The sequence below is a fragment of the Arachis hypogaea genome, chromosome 5 (assembly GCF_003086295.3).
Source record: "Arachis hypogaea cultivar Tifrunner chromosome 5, arahy.Tifrunner.gnm2.J5K5, whole genome shotgun sequence".
Lineage (NCBI taxonomy): Eukaryota > Viridiplantae > Streptophyta > Magnoliopsida > Fabales > Fabaceae > Arachis > Arachis hypogaea.
In genome coordinates, this window is record NC_092040.1 from 42,384,388 (window position 1) to 42,402,992 (window position 18,605).

At 34.9% G+C, this 18,605-nt stretch overlaps 3 protein-coding genes across 7 annotated transcripts; 2 read left to right on the forward strand and 1 right to left on the reverse strand.

The window, feature by feature from the left end:
- Window positions 1-399: 399 nt before the first annotated feature.
- On the forward strand, window positions 400-5,913 carry LOC112801505 (leucine--tRNA ligase, cytoplasmic). 2 transcript variants are annotated; one of them, XM_025844280.3, is made up of 4 exons: window positions 400-1,233; window positions 1,442-2,988; window positions 3,497-5,244; window positions 5,532-5,913. In XM_025844280.3, the coding sequence occupies exons 1-3, from the start codon at window positions 1,163-1,165 to the stop codon at window positions 5,227-5,229; spliced, it is 3,351 nt and encodes a 1,116-aa protein (XP_025700065.1). In that variant the 5' UTR covers window positions 400-1,162; the 3' UTR covers window positions 5,230-5,244; window positions 5,532-5,913. The 2 variants fall into 2 exon arrangements, with proteins under 2 accessions (XP_025700065.1, XP_025700066.1); XM_025844281.3 differs by having other exon boundaries at window positions 1,144-1,276.
- Window positions 5,914-6,585: 672 nt separating this feature from the next.
- Window positions 6,586-8,468, reverse strand: LOC112801506 (probable aquaporin TIP2-2). Its single transcript, XM_025844282.3, has 3 exons — window positions 8,054-8,468; window positions 7,227-7,474; window positions 6,586-7,128 (listed from the first exon to the last, which is right to left on the reverse strand). The coding sequence occupies exons 1-3, from the start codon at window positions 8,178-8,180 to the stop codon at window positions 6,757-6,759; spliced, it is 747 nt and encodes a 248-aa protein (XP_025700067.1). The 5' UTR covers window positions 8,181-8,468; the 3' UTR covers window positions 6,586-6,756.
- A 766-nt stretch (window positions 8,469-9,234) lies between these two features.
- LOC112801507 (uncharacterized) lies at window positions 9,235-14,802 on the forward strand. 4 transcript variants are annotated; one of them, XM_025844284.2, is made up of 11 exons: window positions 9,235-9,606; window positions 9,825-9,900; window positions 10,196-10,306; window positions 10,586-10,702; window positions 11,118-11,465; window positions 11,598-11,920; window positions 12,513-12,612; window positions 12,693-12,752; window positions 13,184-13,270; window positions 13,639-13,779; window positions 14,031-14,802. In XM_025844284.2, exons 1-11 carry the CDS (start codon window positions 9,491-9,493, stop codon window positions 14,358-14,360), a joined length of 1,809 nt encoding a protein of 602 aa, XP_025700069.1. In that variant the 5' UTR covers window positions 9,235-9,490; the 3' UTR covers window positions 14,361-14,802. The 4 variants fall into 4 exon arrangements, with proteins under 4 accessions (XP_025700069.1, XP_025700070.1, XP_025700068.1 ...); XM_025844285.2 differs by having other exon boundaries at window positions 9,247-9,606; window positions 9,825-9,907; XM_025844283.2 differs by having other exon boundaries at window positions 9,286-9,618.
- Window positions 14,803-18,605: the final 3,803 nt, after the last annotated feature.

Sequence of the window (18,605 nt, forward strand, 5' to 3'; positions counted from 1 at the left end):
TGTATGCGAAGAATTTTTGTATATTTTTTTAACAGTATATTCGCTCACCACATTCACACACCAGAAGAAATTTTATATTCCACTCGTAAGATTTGAATTCTGGTATAGCTTGATGGAAGCCTTTATCTGTGCCAAGTCTAAACGGCTAAGATTTTAAATTGTTAACTTTAGATAGCGGTATTTTATTATTATTATTATTATTATTATTATTATTATTATTATTATTATTATTATGCTCTTTTTTTCCTAAATAAAAGGGCCAAAAGCCCAAAGCTAAGAAAATTACACAGGGAAGGAAACCCTATGGGGCCAAGAAGCCCATATAACGTCAAAAATAAGCTTTCTTACTGGATTAGGAGGAGAGTTCCAGTAATGAAGCTCGTAATCCTGCTCAAGGCTGAAATTAGCCATCACATCTTTTTGCTTCTCTATAGATATGGATGAGTCTTTTTTTTTTTGTCGATGGATTGAATCTCCAATCCTAAGCATTATCCACTCACGCACACCACACATACACAATTCAGGTTCTATCACAGTATTACACCCAGCTACAACTGAGAACCTGAGATGTGGCTATATGAGGCCAACAAATAGACCATTGGTACAAAGCCTCGCCACCGATATGGCTGAGTCTTTTTTTTTTTTTTGGTCGGTGGATTGGACAACCCCCAATCCTAAGTACCCCACTTGATTGGACAACTCTCAATCTTAGGTACACAACACACCCACACACTCCTCATATATTTTCACAATTTTCCTCAATTGCATTCTCTAGGATTTGAACCTTAGACCTTGAGGTGGGGAGGGGGGAGAAATGCCACTAGAGCCAAAGCTCATCGGCGATATGGCTGAGTCTAAGCTGCCAAATCAGTTCTTTTTCATTTTTTGGCAAACCAAATCAATTCATAAGTGGGGAATTGGAGATAGGTACATCAAAAAGTGCGACGCAAGATTTAGCCCGCCGAATCTTACTTTGAGCCCGAGTTTTGTGTTCCAATGGGCTTAGAACGCAAGATTTAGCCCGCCGAATCTTACTTTGGGGCCACGTTTTGTCTTCCAATGGGCTTAGCAACCCGATTGAACCCGATCCGACCCAGAAGGGTGGATCAATGCAAAACCCTGGTGCTGCGTTTCAGTTTCTTCGTTTGGCTCTACTCTGTATATGTTGATTTGTAACCTTCGTTCTCGCCTATCACACTCCATTCCTTCATTTCAATCCTCATTCTTAAGCAGGTCACTCTTTCACTCCCTATCTTCAACTCTCTTGTTCAATAAAGTAATCCAAAATCAAATTCATCATTTCTATCATTTTCTTTTTGGCTTTAATTCTGTTTTTGAGCTGACTATATCTTTTATTTGGTGTTTAGTAATCGGATTTTTTTTTTTTATCTAGATCTGAAATTACCGTCATTTTTCTGACTAAATTCCGTTTTCGCTGCAGTTGCCGTCATCTCACAGATATGGCGGCAGAGAGTGGCAAGAGCTTTGCTCGGAGGGACCGTCTTCGAGAGATTGAAGTCAAGGTCCAAAAATGGTGGCAAGAGAACGACGTTTTCAGGTCAGAACCTGGCGAAAAGCCACCACAACCCGGTGAAAAGTTCTTCGGAAACTTCCCTTTCCCTTACATGAACGGATACCTTCACCTTGGCCACGCATTCTCCCTCTCAAAATTGGAGTTCGCCGCAGCCTTCCACCGTCTCAGAGGCGCCAACGTGCTTCTTCCTTTCGCGTTCCACTGCACTGGCATGCCGATAAAGGCTTCGGCTGATAAACTCAGGAGAGAGATTGAGCAGTTCGGAGACCCACCTGTTTTCCCCGTTGAGAGAGAGGAGCTTGAGGAAGAGAAGCCAAAGGAACAAGAAGAAGCTGAAAACAATGCCGGTGCAGCACCTGATAAGTTCAAAGGGAAGAAGTCGAAGGCTGCGGCGAAATCAGGTGGACAGGTATATCAATGGGAGATTATGCGTAGTGTTGGTATATCTGATAGCGAGATTTCGGAGTTTCAGGATCCTTATAAGTGGCTCACTTATTTCCCTCCATTGGCCGTGGATGACCTCAAAGCTTTTGGGTTGGGTTGTGATTGGAGGAGGTCATTCATTACAACTGATATTAACCCCTATTTCGATTCGTTTGTGAGGTGGCAGATGAGGAAGTTGAAGTCAATGGGGAAGGTAGTGAAGGATGTGAGGTACACTATATTTTCTCCCTTGGATGGCCAGCCATGTGCTGATCACGATAGAGCGAGTGGCGAGGGGGTTCTGCCGCAAGAGTATACGATTATCAAGATGGAAGTGTTGAAGCCTTTCCCTCCCAAGTTTGAGGTTCTTGAAGGGAAGAAGGTGTTCCTTGCTGCTGCGACTTTGCGGCCTGAAACAATGTATGGGCAAACCAATGCTTGGGTTTTGCCTGATGGAAAGTATGGAGCATATGAGGTTAACGAGAGTGAGGTGTTTGTTATGTCATATAGGGCTGCACTTAACCTTGCATACCAGAACCACTCCAAGGTCCCCGAGAAACCTACATGTTTACTTGAACTCACTGGTCGTGACTTGATTGGCCTTCCACTAAAGTCACCGCTTTCCTTCAATGAGGTCATTTATGCTCTTCCTATGATGTCCATTTTAATGGATAAAGGTACTGGGGTTGTGACTAGTGTGCCTAGTGATGCGCCAGATGACTACATGAGCCTGAAAGAACTGAAATCAAAGCCAGCTTATCGCGAGAAGTTGGGTATTAAGGATGAATGGGTAGTGCCTTTTGAGATTGTGCCTATCATCGAAGTTCCCGTGTATGGAAATAAATGTGCAGAGTATGTCTGTGAGAATGAGTTGAATATCAAGTCTCCGAATGATAAAGACAAACTTGCAGATGCTAAGAAGCGAACATACTTGAAAGGGTTCACGGAAGGAACAATGATCGTCGGAGAATATGCTGGGAAGAAAGTCCAGGAGGCTAAACCGTTGATTAGGAGCAAGCTTTTGGAAACAGGTCAGTAGATGCCATTCTACCTTTTCCTTTTCTGTTCGTGCATTTTTTATTTTGTTGCTCCTGTATATGACATCTCACTTATGAGGATTTGCTCATTGGATAATACAACTATCTTACATAATTTTATTAATGGCAGGTTTAGGATAAAATGTGTATTCAATAGTGTAAAAATATTTTTTTTATAGATATCTAATCATGTATAATCAATCAACAAAAGTTTATCTGATTCAATAACTCAGTGTCTCAAGAGTTGAATAATCACAAACAATTATCTGATTGATGATATTGTAAAATACTTTTACAGTGTTACCGCATAACAATTATACTCGATCTATTAAGCTGAAAAACTTTAAAATATTAGTATGCAAAAAAAGGTTAGGTTTTGCCATCCAATGTCCGAATTATCCTATGTTCTGCCATTGAATCTTAGAGGATAAATTCATTTAATACTATGGTACATTTGGTTGTTCAGTTTTTCCCTAATCTTTTTTTTTTTAAATTCCTGCAGGCCAGGCTATTATCTACAGTGAGCCTGAGAAACGAGTGATGTCAAGATCTGGTGATGAATGTATTGTAGCTCTCACAGATCAGTGGTACATTACATATGGGGAACCAGAATGGCAGAAGTTAGCTGAGGAGTGCCTGTCCAACATGAACCTTTATTCTGATGAGACACGTCATGGATTTGAGCATACTTTGAGCTGGTTGAACCAGTGGGCTTGTTCACGTTCATTTGGTCTTGGCACACGTATACCATGGGATGAACAGTACTTAGTAGAGTCACTTTCTGATTCTACTATATACATGGCTTATTATACTGTTGCGCACCATTTACAGAATGGAGACATGTACGGTTCCAGTAAGTCTTCTGCAATCAAACCTCAGCAGTTGACTGATGATGTGTGGGATTACATTTTCTGTGATGGTCCATTTCCCAAGTCAACTGATATTTCATCATCCCTTTTAGAAAGAATGAAGAGAGAGTTTGAGTATTGGTATCCCTTTGATCTTCGAGTTTCTGGTAAGGATCTCATCCAGAACCATCTTACCTTCTCCATATATAACCATACTGCAATTATGTCCAAGAACCATTGGCCTCTTGGGTTCAGATGCAATGGTCACACATTGCTCAATTCTGAGAAAATGTCCAAGTCCACTGGAAATTTCAAGACATTGAGAGAGGCCATTGAGGAGTTCTCTGCAGATGCTACAAGATTTTCTTTGGCTGATGCTGGCGATGGCGTTGATGATGCAAATTTTGCCTTTGAGACAGTAAATACTGCAATTCTGAAGCTCACTAAAGAAATTGCATGGTATGAAGATGTTCTGGCTGCTGAATCTTCAATGAGAACTGGTCCCCCATCAACTTATGCTGATCGTGTGTTTGCTAATGACATAAACATTGCTGTCAAAACAACTGAGCAAAATTACTCCAATTACATGTTTAGGGAAGCTCTTAAGACTGGCTTTTATGACCTACAGATAGCTAGAGATGAGTATAGATTGTCATGTGGAGTTGGAGGTTACAACCGTGACTTGGTGTGGCGCTTTATGGATGTGCAGACACGTCTTATAGCACCTATATGTCCCCATTATGCAGAATTTGTTTGGAAGGAGCTTCTGAAAAAGGATGGTTTTGTTGTGAAGGCTGGCTGGCCATCAGCCGATGCTCCTGATCTTACCTTGAAGCTTGCCAATGAATATTTGCAGAAGACCATTGTTTCGTTGAGGAAGTTGCTTCAGACACAAATTTCTGGTAAGAAACCAAATAAGAAAGGCGCTCCCGTTCCAGCTGACACTAAGGTAACAACAGGCTTGATATATGTAAATGAAGAGTTTGATGGCTGGAAAGCTGATTGCTTGAATATTCTCCGGAGCAAATTTGATGAAGGAACACGAACCTTTGTTCCAGATTCAGAGATTTTGGAGGCTCTGCAACAGAGCCCTCTAGGTCAATCTTCCAATTTTAAACAGGTTCAGAAGCAATGTATGCCCTTCTTGAGGCATCAAAAAGGGGAAGCAATTAAACTTGGCTCACAAGCCCTTGATTTGAGATTGCCATTTGGTGAAATCGAGGTTCTTAAGGAAAACTTGGACTTAATCAAGAGACAGATAGGTCTAGAAAATGTGGAGATTTTGTCTGTAACTGATACTGATTCTTTGGCTAAAGCTGGATCTTTACGACCTGTTCTAGAAAAAAATCCTCCCACTCCTGGAAACCCAACAGCCATCTTTTTCTAACTCAGTAGTTACTGGGTGAGTTTTGTGAAATCCCCCTTTAAAATGCTTGATAATTTCTACCATATTTGTTCGTTTGTATTTTCAATTAAGTCAAAACATAATTCATTGTTTTTCTTTTTTTTTTTTTTTGATTGGGAATTCATTGTTTTTCTACTTGACAAGGATTGACTTACTGCAGTCTCTGTTGTTGATGTTGTTTGAGCTGTTTCCTTGACCTCCATTGTATAATTTATTGTGTATCACAGATAGCAATTTTATTAATATTAAGAAAACTTGTTCATTCATATGATTATCCTTTATAGGTCACTACAATACTCCACTGAGGAACACGTGTGGTATCATCCTAATGTAGCAATCATACCGTCATGCTATGCTGGATTGCTGGTGGCTGGGGGAGCGCTTGAGCTTTTCTCGTGGATAAATAGTTTTGTCTAGAATGGCTGATCTAGTATTCAGGTTTTGCTTCTTCATGTTCTCCAGAAGTTATCGCATCTTGGCTTTTAATTTGGTTACTCCTTTAGTTTCCTTTACTATTTATTCTGCAACATCTTCATGGCATATTTGTCAGTTTTCTGTTTTATTTGGAAAATTACATTTTATTCCAAAGTGTTCTCATAGTGATGAGATCTTGTATTATTTGACAGAAAAGCCATTAAAGCATACTTGAAAATCTTTTTGATAAAATTATAGGGTTTAGGGTTGCTAGAAGTCTTTAATTACTCCATTAATTAAAGAATGAATCAATCTCAAGCTTGCTCCATTACGTGTAATCCACTTTGTTTACTTTGAGACATTTATCTAAAAGTTTATTGTAAATTTTAAACAACGGTTGCTTTCTTAAATATAGTCAAAAATCGTGTTAGTGCAAGGAATATCAAGTGACGAGTAGGCATAGTTGTTTGCAATTTGCACCGAGCAGAAAAGGTCAAAAGGATTTCGTTACTTAATATAATTTACTATCACTCAGAATTTCTCATGACCTGGTTTTTACGCTTGCGAGACAGGAAAGTTGAATGAAATCTCTTCTTTACAAACATTGCTTCTATTTATAGACCCTCTTATAAGATAGATAGGGGAGTGGCCTCTCCCGTACTCCATCCAGTGTTTGATCTCACTTTTCATTATTCTCTCTTCTATTTATTTTTTGTCTCACTTATAAAATTAAAGGTGAGAGATTACATTTTATTCTCTTAAGTGTTAAAAAAAATAGAGAGAAAAAAAATGGAGAGGATCTATTTCCAATAGATAGTTTCTAGTTTTTAGTTGGAGATCGCATTTTGTTGAGTTTACGACTTTACGGGCAATTTACTTCCCTTATCTATCGATTCACATTGGAATATAACAAAGACATGAATCTTAAAACATAAAGGTCAACTAATAATTTACAATTTTATTACAAGTGGATACATGATCAAACATATAGGAGGAGGAAATCGGTCCAAGAAATCAAAGCGGGAAGGCAGGGTAGCAGTATCACTAGCTCGAAAATACAAACAAGAGAAGAGTGTGTTTTCAACTTTCGTGTATTCAAGGGTAGTTTTCAGTGGCTGGGGCAGGGGTATAGGAACCAATGAAAACATCACCATAAATAAGCCCAGCCAAGCCCCCACCAATCAACGGGCCAACCCAGTAGATCCAGTTGTCAGCGAAGTTACCACTAACAACTGCTGGGCCGAATGAACGGGCCGGGTTCATTGATCCACCACTGAATGGGCCAGCAGCTAGGATGTTGGCACCCACAATGAACCCAATAGCAATGGGTGCAATGGTGCCAAGTGAGCCCTTTTTGGGGTCAGCTGCGGTAGCGTATACAGTGTACACCAATCCAAAAGTAACAACGATCTCGAACACCACTCCAGCAAAAACGTTTATCCCAGCCACTCCATGGGTTGGAATGCTCTGAAGATAAACAAATAGTAGGAAGTCAGAATCCTTGGACAATTTAGTTTATTTGATTGTGTAAAATTGAACATGTGCATGATTTAATAGTTAAGTACCTTAGCTGTGACATAACTTAGGAGGAGAGATGCGACAATGGAGCCAAGCAATTGGGCAATCCAGTAGAAGAGACCAGTGAGGAGGGTAATGTTGCCTCCAATGGCCAATCCAAAAGTGACAGCTGGGTTCAAGTGGCCACCTGAGATGTTGGCAGCGATGGACACTCCTACAAACAGAGCAAATGCGTGCGCCACCGCCACCGCCACCAGCCCTGGCGCGTCCAAAGCTGCATCTGATGTAAGCTCATCTGCATATTTACAAAAAAATAAATAACCATTTCATCAGACTTCTTAGTTCAAAATTTTACTCACAATAATGGGAATTGTAATTTACATGATATTTAATTTTGATATATATTAGTGAATTTTTTTAAGTACATAAAAAGGAAAGAAAGGCTCATAGAAAACATATACAAACATGTAGTCAAATTAGACAAAATTCTAACAGCAATTATATCGCAATTTCCACGTGCTTATGCCTTCTTAGGTTGTTGACTCGGGTAATCAAAATGCCAAAAATCACCAAAGCATTTATGCACTGGTATCTATCTATATACCTGCCTCAGTTGACCAATTGCTTTTTTCATTTATATATGTCCGACACATGCCTCGTAACATGCATGTGATGTGATATATGTGCCGCAGTCATATAGTTGACGAGTGTTCATGCAGATTAATTAACCAGTGCATGTAACTGTTTGATATTAATTGCAAATAGAAGCTATTCGCAGAGTCTTTTTTACGAGTGCCCTAAAAACCTTATAGCTAGCGTCTTAATTAGCAAGAATTTTATATAATTTAGCGTATAACACAATATAAGCACTTACTGTAGGCTATGGCTGAACCAACACCAGCAAAGACGAAGATAAGAGTGGCAATGAACTCTGCCAAATAAGCCTTGAGAGAGGTAACGCTAAAAGAGTCATCAAAAGAACCAACAGCAATCTTCACCATTTTTGGCAGTTGAAAACAGTGGAGCTAGCTAGCTATAGCCTAATAATTAAGATCAATGTTAATGTTTGTGTCTTTGCACCCCAAACCTTGGCAAATTAATGTTTATATAACAAAAGAGTTTACATAAATTTAATGGCTGTGATTGTGAAAGGATAGCTTTGCCGGCTCCCTGCCACCGTCCATGGACCACACGAGTGGTTGAAATTGGATAACGATTATTTTAATTGAGGGAACCTAACCACACACTTCTTTTTTCCTTTTTAAAGTTCAGGGATTTGTGTTTGATATTTTATTCATCACGAGCATAGTGACAACTTATTAATTTACCTAGTGATTATTCATTAATTCAGGATGGATAAGGATGTTCTAATCGAATATTAAGCAAAGTAAACTCAATTGACATTAAAATAATAAGCGGATGGCGTCGTTTTGCAGGTATTGCTAGTAGATGATGAATAAAAGGAGACTTTAATTAATGATATGAATATATATGATGACAACAAGGGTGGCAATAAATATGATTATCGTTCATTATGATTCTCGACTGTGACATTGACAGATTAACAGGTCTCCCCTCATCTTCATAGTAGTTCGTAACACCAATAAATTGTTCTCCATTTGTTATGTATTAGAATAATCCTATATATCTAACTGATTTTTGTTAACTAAGCCCAACTAAGTTTTTCTAACATCAACAAAAATCAATTATAAATAGCAATACTCTAAGTCTTATTGTTTAACTTGGTTGGACTTATTTCATAAAAAGATTTAGATAAAGTCGATTTCACGTGAAGTTGATACTTCAAAGCGTTAGTCAAATCAGTCAAATCATCTAACGGCTCTCAGGTATCAACTTCACGCGAAGTCGACTGCACTTGAATTTCCACCGTAGTATTATTCTATGTATTATATGCTTTTAGCTTCAATGAATATAATTTTGAATGGTATGGTTATAGCCTTAGGACAACATTTAAATAGAATAGTGTTGATAGACTCGAAAAATAATTCACATCATTCTACTTATAATTTGGATTTGTTTAATACATTAATTGTTCTTCCTTTTTCTGCTTTCTTTCATTCAATTCATTTCTCCAGCCTTTGCTCTTCAATAGATTCCTTTTTCTTTGTTATTACTATTTGAGGCCCACTCTCTCCTCTCAACCCTCATTCATTTCAGCGTAGATCTCTCTCTATTTATTTATTTAACTTTCTTGCTGAAATTGACATTTACGTGAAGCACAATCACGGAACCCTGAAAATCATACCAGCTAGAATAGAATGCGACGGTTTCCTACAATAGTCAAGAATTTATGATGACTGAGTTTCATCATCAACATTCATTTGAAAAAGACGGTGACGCAGATCAATATGCTGCTCCCACCCCGGATTCTACTACTCTTCATGCACGACACAAGCGCTCTAAGAGGTCTTTTTGTGTGTTAGTGTCGTACATTCAGATTTTACGAATGCTAAGTATTTATTAGGATTCATAGGCTTTGATTGAAATCTATTAGGCATTTGGAAAAACCTACGTGCTCTACATTAGTTTCGATCTTTTTAGTTAGAAGAATTTCAGTTTTCAGCTATAGTTGCTTCGTTTTGTGACACAGCTTGTGCATTTTCTTTTGTTGTGCATTTTTCCAGTGCTTCTGACAAGAACCTGAAGATCTCAAGAGGTGGATTTTTGCATCCCCGGGAGAAGGATCAGAATGATACTCTTGTGAGTTGTGAGACCACTATTTGAATCTCTTACTTTTCTTTAAAAACAAAAAATGTATTTGTGAGTTGGGATCTTACAGAGAAAGGGAGGGAAGACTGAAGGAAGGGCTTGAGGAGTAAAATGGAGTTCAGTTTTTCTCTTTTTACTCTTTAATTAAGCGTTCCCATTTCTTCCCACTGCTCTGAGATCCCGCCTTAAAATAAGCACATAGTCTTTGTAGGGTGTGTATTATTTTTTAATGTGATTTGTGAGTTATTGCATTTCCCTGGTTTTGCCATTGTTGTGAATTGAACAGTTATCGCCCCCTTCAGTGAGAGCTTCTAGATTACAAAGTCCTTTGCATGATAACCTCACTTGTACAAACAAGAGTACCGTTTCAAGTCATAGAGCATCGTTGGAAAAAGATGTAAGCTTTTTTTCTTTTTTTGGTTACGTCTCTTATCTAAGTTGCCTTTCTTCTTGGTTTGAGTTACCACTGGAAGTATCTTCAGCTCAATAAATCATGATGAACTAAAAGAAAAAATGTAGTAAATGATCATATGAAATAAGCAAAGCTCAACATGATGCATTTTTTGTGTTTTTGGGATAAATTAGAAGACAACTCCAGATGATGTAGGTTTATTTTTATTACACTGAGCAAAGCTCAGTATCTGATTAATGCCCTGAGTCATATACTGATCTACAGGTTGAGCAGCTACAGTTACGCTTACAGGAGGAGAAATCTATGCGTATTTTGCTTGAGAGGGCAATGGGCCGGGCCTCAAGTACTTTATCTCCTGGACACAGGCACTTTGCTGCTCAGGTAATTGACATTTGTTACTTTGGCAAAAGGTACTGCATAGTCTAAAATTGTAGCTGTTATGAACAGTTGTGCTAAAAAGGTAAAACAATCTTAGACACCTACTAGACAACCTAAGCTTTCTGGTCAACTTGGTTCATGACTACAATCTTATGTAGTTCTCTTGTGATGGACGTTTAATTGCATGAATAATTTATTAGTCTTAATTTCGCATAACTTGTCATAACATAGAATAAGATATTCACAACCATGAACTTTTGGGACTGGACCAGCTGAGTCTCATGTAAAGGATCATTGCTTAATATGTCAAGCAAAAAGGGACTCGTGTAATGCACAATGTAATCTATCTGATGTTAGCTGTGGTTATAAAGGTTTCTTGTGTGAGAATTAACTATTCCTTCTTTTTTTCCCTCCTTAGACAAAAGATTTAATTGCCGAAATTGAATTACTTGAAGAAGAGGTTATGAGCCGTGAGCAGCATGTGCTTGCTATGTACAGGAGTATTTTTGAACAGTGTGTTAGCCGGCCACCTTCTGAACAAAATTCTGGTGTGACTTCACCAGCTCATACAAGACCCGAATCCAGGAAGCATCCAAGTATCATATCAAGTGCCTTCTGTTCATCGAAAAACTTCCCCCTGCGACCCCTGCAAGCTCTGATTTCTAATAATGATTTAAGGAGTAGAATCTTTGGTTCAAATCATGCTTCTTTATCGAGTGGCAAAGGCAAAATTTATTTTGGAAAGACTTCTTCCGATCCTACCAAGGTAAGATATATTGCTCATCTGTGTTGAATTTTTTTTTTTTTTGCTGTGAACCTAAATAGCAGTTTATATACAATGCTATATCAAAGATGGAACTGGTACACTGAAGATGTTCTTACCTCATTCATATGCCAGGTTCAAGAGAAGTTTTCTACCATGGACAAAACTCCAGTATTGCGAACATTAAAAGATCATCTATACCAGTGTCCGAGTAGGCTGTCTGAGGAGATGGTGAGGTGCATGGCCACTGTATATTGCTGGCTCCGAAGTGCAACCTCCATAAATGCTGAAAATAGTAGGTCACCTTTATTGTCAAGGTCATCAACCAATGCTATACAGCCTCGACATGGAGTAGGAGAGGATCGAGACTGGTCTTGCAAATCGGCAGTGGAAATATCTTGGATATCTACTCGTAAACGTCATTCTTCTCATGCTTCTTATGCCATCAACAACTACAGGTTGGTTCTTAAATTTTAGAAGTAGGATAACTTTGAATAAATTCGTGTACTGGATTCAAGAATCTGGAAACAGGGATAGAGTAGGGTGAGTAATAAGCGGAATGTTAAGGAAATAGAGAAAAGTGAAACCAATGCCCTTTGTTAATTCCCCATAATTGGAGGTGGAAAGGAGATAAAGATTATAAACTCTAAACAATATAATTTGCCAATGTTCCTTTATTAGTATAACTTTGAAACAACATTCATTTAAGTTATATTTCATTTACTTTCAGATAAACCAAACAAGAGCGAATGTAACTTTGTTTTATTCATTCCCTTCTTTTTCCAGCATGTACCTGCTTTCTCTATTCCATTAATTATAAAACATTAAACACAACTATGAGAAACTACTGAAAAAACTTGATCTAATTGCATTTTCAGAATAAGAAATTGTTTCTGATTGAATTCAATGATGTTATCTTATCTATGTAGCCAATCATAACTAATGGGTAATATTTCAGTTAGTTGTATAATAATTTTCTGTTGATGCCTGTGCTTGATTACTTTTGAATTACTTGTTGACTTAACACGTTCTTTGTCTCTTTACCTTCAGAATTCTAGTTGAACAACTGGAAAAGGTGAATGTCAGTCAAATGGAATGTGATGGACAAATTGCTTTCTGGATCAATGTGCATAATGCACTTGTGATGCATGTAATGTTCACACTCCCATGATCAAAGTGGTTTTGTTTTGCAAATTTTCAGCACATATAACTTTCTTCGTCTGTTGACAGGCATATTTAGCTTATGGAATTCCCCAGGGCACTCTCAGGAGGTTAGCCTTGTTTCACAAGGTATTGTTCTTTATTATTCTATTGTATAATGTCTTGAAGCAAATTCTGAGGTTATAAAACATTTTGTGAAATTTTTCATGCTGATTGCGAGTATATCTGACTTTGGAATTTTGTCTAGACCATTCAATCGCCATGTTTACAAGGGCCAATTAAATTCTCTCTTTGTAGCCACACCAGCGTCACGAAACCAGAGACAGACCCTTCTTTTCTGCACATTCTACTAATTAATTCCAAGTAAAATTGCCACGCCAGTCTAGGACATTTAGGTGATGTCGAAGTGAATGCAAACATGCGATATCAGTCGTAGAACTTTGGCATTTTTCATCTTATTGATACAATTTCACTGTGATATCACCTTTTATTTTTATTTTACATAGATATTGGATACATCGTGCCCTATATGAATTCATGTGTTTATATGTATAGTGCAGGCTTCTTACAATATTGGCGGTCATATCATAAGTGCAAATGCGATAGAGCAATCAATATTTTGCTTCAGAACACCCCGCATTGGACGGGTACTCATCTTATCCTAATGAGTTACAAGGTTTTTGAATACATTGTCAAGTAATTGAATATAATGATCACTCAAAGATGTTTTTCTGTTTTTTGCCTGTTGGCGGCAGTACGCTTCACTTGATTTGCATCTGGTGCTTGCAATGATGCAATCTATGCTTTTGTAGAACTGTAAATATGATTAAATCTTCTCTTATGATCTTGCAAACTTAGAGGATTTGCAGTATAACATTAGAATCAGAAGACAACTTTATAAACACCAATAAATTTTAATACTAATATTGATGGGATGCTTAGACCATCAGGACCTCTTTTTTATTTGTTTCCCCATCTAATTACATATTTCTATTTTATGTTTTGCCGAATGTAGTGGCTTGAGAGCATTGTGTCCACTGCAATGAGGAAGAAAAATGGTGAAGAAAGACAACTTATCAGTTCAAAATTGGGTATCACTGATTCCCAACCGCTTGTCTGCTTTGCCCTTTGTACTGGAGCATGGTCAGATCCTTTGGTAATTTTTCTCCCATTTATATTTTTTCTTCCATAAAATTGCAGTTCCACTATCACTAGGAAAATATGATGTTAGTCATCTACTCATGTAGTGCTTTTCTTATCGAGTCTACATAACTGCTATTTCAAAGATGAAGCACAAGTATAAAACAAATATGATATAGATTTAATTTGCATCCATAATTCTCCTCTCTTGAGGATGCACACATTTTAAAAAGTGGATCATATGTTTTGTTGTTATAAATGCTGCAGCTTAAGGTTTATTCAGCATCAAATTTGAAAGAAGAACTGAACACGGCCATGAGAGAGTTTCTTCAATCAAATGTAGTTGTGAAGAAGTCACGTAAAGTTTTTCTCCCAAAGTTGATGGAAAGGTTCTCCAAAGAAGCATCAATCAGTTTAGATGATCTCCTTGGATGGGTTACGAAGAATGTTGACAAGAAGCTCCATGATTCAATACAGAAGTGCCTTGATCGTAAATCAAATAAAAAGTCATCTCAGATCATAGAATGGCTGCCTTACAGTTCTAGGTTCAGGTACATGTTCACAAAGGATCTAATAGACAAGCCATGGTGGGTATGACATCTTACTCCTCTTTAAGAGATTCTTATATGCCATGGATCATACATGGTTTGAGAAAGCGAAGAAATGATAGTAGGTGCTTAAAGAAAATTCATGTACATTTTAACAAAATGAGATGTTAAGTACTAGATAAACCTACTATTACTATATTTGAAATTCATACCTAACAATTTGTACTAATAAACTCTTTAAGCTTAGATGCTGTAGATTTGTAGATTAGAATAATACACAGTATCATCTTGTAGGATGGATCAACAGAGGTATATTAATGGTGGCATGCGTGTGTGATGATAGAATGGCAAAAAGATTGTAGATTTTTCCGCCTCCAGAAATTTGACACGTGTTGAGAAGCACTGAAATATTCAAAAATATGAAATACTTAGATAAGAGTGATTATTATTATTGGGAAGGAAAAAAAAAAACCTTCTACACAAGTACACAACATGGGTCTACCCGATGGATTTTTAACGTTTATACAGATAGACCGATAGATGTGGAGAAAATACATAAATTTGGTTCTTGAAGTTACATTCGAGTCTCAATTTAGTCTTTGAAATTTCAATTGCCTTAATTTAATTCTTAAACTTTTCGATTGATTCTGTGATATAAATCATTGCAGGGACTAACATGATTAAAATTTGAAAAGTTTAGAGACTAAATTGAGACAATTTAAATTTCAAGGACTAAATTGAAATTCAAGTATAATTTCAGGACCAAATTGAATATTTTCTCGATAGATGTGTTATCAAATTATGAAGCATTAATTTTAGGGTTTCTGCCGATATTATAAGGAAAAAATTCTGCAGTTATTTTATATTTTCCTGTAATTGCATTTCAATATATTTGCTGAAATTGTTATTGGCAATTTCATAATACTCAATATTAAGGTCAAATCCTTAAAGTTCTATAATTTGCAAAAATACACATTTCTATGTTATATAAAAATTCATTTACCACCACAATATATGATTTTGGTTTAGGTTTATTTAAGTTCTTATTTATTTAGGAAGAATTTTAAAAATTCGCGTCGCATACTTCGTGTTTACGGAAAAATGATGACCGGTTAGAATAAGATGGGTTAATGATTGCTTTAGGCTTCTAAATACTCAGCTCAACTCAGTTTTCGTTCAATTATGTGGTCTTTAATAATAAAAAAATACAAGAAAAACATGCCATAAATAACAAATATTAATATTTTTTATCAGTGTAATTAGATACCTTTAAAAATTATTCATCATTTAATTTTAAAAGAAAAACTAAAAACAAATAATTTTCATAAAAAATAAATAATTTTTATAAAAATAAATATTTAAATTAATTAAAAATATTATTTAAATAAAAGACTAACTAAAACTAAAAATTTAAAGCACAAATAGTATTTCTCTTTTTTCATAATATAACCATAACATAAATAGAAGTTATAATGGAAACAATCTATCATGACAAACAATCCTAAGCATCTTTTTAAGTTTAATTAGTAAATGAAGGAATGGTGGATTTTTTTCTGAAATAAAATTAAAAATATATTATTTTCAAAAAAATTATTTTAACTTTAATTTTGAAATGTTTTTTTGTTTAGGATGAGTTTCTCGAATTTTACCGTTATATCCACAAAATTTGGTGAAGAAATAAATTTTTAAAATCGTTTGTTTAGAGATATAAAATTGTGTTTACAGAGAGACATGGAGAGAATTTCAGAACATTAATTAGTTTTTTGTATTCATACACTACAAGACTATTATTTTATTTTTTTATTTACTTATAATTTTCTTTTATAATTTTTCTTTTATTTTTTTAAATTATTTTGTGTTAACAGTAATTTATATTTTTTAAAAAAAAAAATATTTTGAAATATCATTAACATTTATTTTTTATCATATTTTGATAAAAATATAATAAATTATTTTTTATTGTTTAATTGTATTTTATCATATTCAAAAATAATAAATTTTTCTAAGATACTATTCAATATTTTTTTTATTTAATTTTTATTTTTATTATTTTTTTTATTTTATTATTTTTGTATCTATATATATTTTTATTTAATAAAATTTAGTGATTATTTTTAATATCATATATATTATGTTAAATATTATATGATAGATTTTTTATTATGTAAATAATATTAAAAAGATTTAGTAAGATTATTTCAATCAAATATATTATTTATACATATTATAGTATAATTTTTTATTTAATTAAATATATATAATATCGAAAATTTAGTAAAATATAAAAAATTGTTAATAAAAATAGTAAAATATAATTAATAATAAAAAATATTGAAATTTAAAAAAAAATAATATAAAATTTTTTAAATATAATAATCAAAAAGATAATTAAAGAACTAATGGTAAGAAATTTAATATAAAAATAAATTTTGTTAATAGGTATTTTTTTATTTTTATTCTTAAATGGATAAAGTTAATTAATAACACAAAAAGTTAAATAGACTAAAATGTTTTTAGTTAGAAAAGGTATGTAATTTAATTTTTATAATTATTTTTTTATATTGTATTTTTTCTCAATTTTTGAATGAAAAAATGAAAAAAATTATATTTTTAATTTGTTATAGTTTATAAAACAGAATAAAAACAAAATTTATGTCTTATTCTCAATTCTTATCTTTTTCAAAAACAAACGCAGCTCAAGAGTATATAGGAGTAACAAACATGACTTTTCAATATTGTCATGATAATGCAACCATTATCATCCCCATAAATAACAAGTATACAAGAATAAGCATATTAACCAAATTTTTTTATTATAAATAAAAAAATATTATTTAAAAAAAATACAATTATTTGTGTACTCTTGTATCTTGTGTATCTGAAACGATGATAATAATTATTATCATTGTGCAGTTAAAATTTGAATCAGTCAATTATTTTTTGAGAAGTCGAATGACATTCATAATTTATATAATTCGCTGAAGCAAACTTTGTTAATATTATGGAGTTAGTTAGAATATACGTAAATTTGCCTAAATTTAAAAAACAAATGTTCACAAATTTAAAAAACAAATGTTTCTATAAAATTAAATTCAAATAATTGTTTTTAAAATAAATATTTTTTAATTTATTTTAAAAAAATCTAGTAATAGTTGATTACTTTTAAATTGTAAGATTAATTATAACATCTTTAGGAGATATATATAATAAGATTATTAAGATCCAGATGCAATACAATTTGCCACTTGCCATATCCAACCCTCCGGATTTATCCCATGCGCCGTTGGATTAGACTATCTAATCCACCACGATGACAGAAAATATGACACATATGCCCTTCTCTACTCAATTAGTGAAATAACCAATCATCAATGTGTACGTAATGCTGCGTTCCAAAGGAAGCAGTTTTGAATTTAACCCTAGACTAGACTAAGTACTAGATACTTTTCTTATTATCTAATCAGGACCACCCACGTGGACGTTGCAAACAACTTCCACTTTACATCCGTTGGATCTTGTCTACTTACAAACAAACCCACTTCTTTTTATTTTTTCATTTCGGATTCCCATCGCTGACATCTATTTTCTCTAAGTTAGGAAAAAAGAGTTAAAAAAAGCCATAAATATTCGCAGTCCTTTTTTCTCAGCCAGTGAACAACACAACACACAAAAACCCGAACAGAAAAGAAAAGGGAAATAAAGTAAAACGAAAACAAATCCACTCTGAAACTAGTCAGCATCACACTCTTCGGTGTCGTTTCATCCTTCTGCTACGCTCGCCGGAACCCTAATTCGATCCGCCGGAACTCGAATCCACCGGTGAGGTTCAATTGACCACACCTGCTCGTTGTTATCTCCGTTTATTTGCTGTGTTGTTTTTATCTGTACTGAAAATTTCACTGACGAAGGGATTTTTGGTATTTCTGAGGCAGTAGATGAGTTTACGATTGGGGAAAAGGTGAGATCAAAAGGATTGGATTTCCTCGCCGGATGGAGGGAGGTAGCGTCTCTAGACTTATTTGTACTGGTACTGTTCATGTCCGACTTTCGAGTTACTTATTACTATTATTATTTTTCCTTTTTGGTGTGATTAGGGCAAACGAAAATTTGCTTTTGTTTTTTCTTTTCATTTCTGCATTGAAATGGCAAGTTTTGTGTGAAAGATGTTTACTTTCGTAGCCACTTGAAAAGGACAATTCACGCAGAGAATAAATTGTTCCTGAACTGCTTTTTAATTGAACTTTTCAGGTGGTAATTTTTTATTTATTGGTCTCTATTACTTAGGTTTTTATCT

What these genes read in the sequence shown, in the direction of transcription:
- LOC112801505 (XM_025844280.3), top strand. Translation starts at nt 1,163, where the DNA reads ATGTTGATTTGTAACCTTCGTTCTCGCCTATCACACTCCATTCCTTCA. An exon ending in CAATCCTCATTCTTAAGCAG is followed by an intron (nt 1,234 to 1,441) that starts GTCACTCTTTCA and finishes TTTTCGCTGCAG; the next exon opens with TTGCCGTCATCTCACAGATA. An exon ending in GAGCAAGCTTTTGGAAACAG is followed by an intron (nt 2,989 to 3,496) that starts GTCAGTAGATGC and finishes AAATTCCTGCAG; the next exon opens with GCCAGGCTATTATCTACAGT.
- LOC112801506 (XM_025844282.3), bottom strand. Translation starts at nt 8,180, where the DNA reads ATGGTGAAGATTGCTGTTGGTTCTTTTGATGACTCTTTTAGCGTTACC. An exon ending in TGGTTCAGCCATAGCCTACA is followed by an intron (nt 7,475 to 8,053) that starts GTAAGTGCTTAT and finishes GTAAATATGCAG; the next exon opens with ATGAGCTTACATCAGATGCA. An exon ending in TAAGTTATGTCACAGCTAAG is followed by an intron (nt 7,129 to 7,226) that starts GTACTTAACTAT and finishes GTTTATCTTCAG; the next exon opens with AGCATTCCAACCCATGGAGT.
- LOC112801507 (XM_025844283.2), top strand. Translation starts at nt 9,491, where the DNA reads ATGATGACTGAGTTTCATCATCAACATTCATTTGAAAAAGACGGTGAC. An exon ending in AGGATCAGAATGATACTCTT is followed by an intron (nt 9,901 to 10,195) that starts GTGAGTTGTGAG and finishes TGAATTGAACAG; the next exon opens with TTATCGCCCCCTTCAGTGAG. An exon ending in ACAGGCACTTTGCTGCTCAG is followed by an intron (nt 10,703 to 11,117) that starts GTAATTGACATT and finishes TTCCCTCCTTAG; the next exon opens with ACAAAAGATTTAATTGCCGA.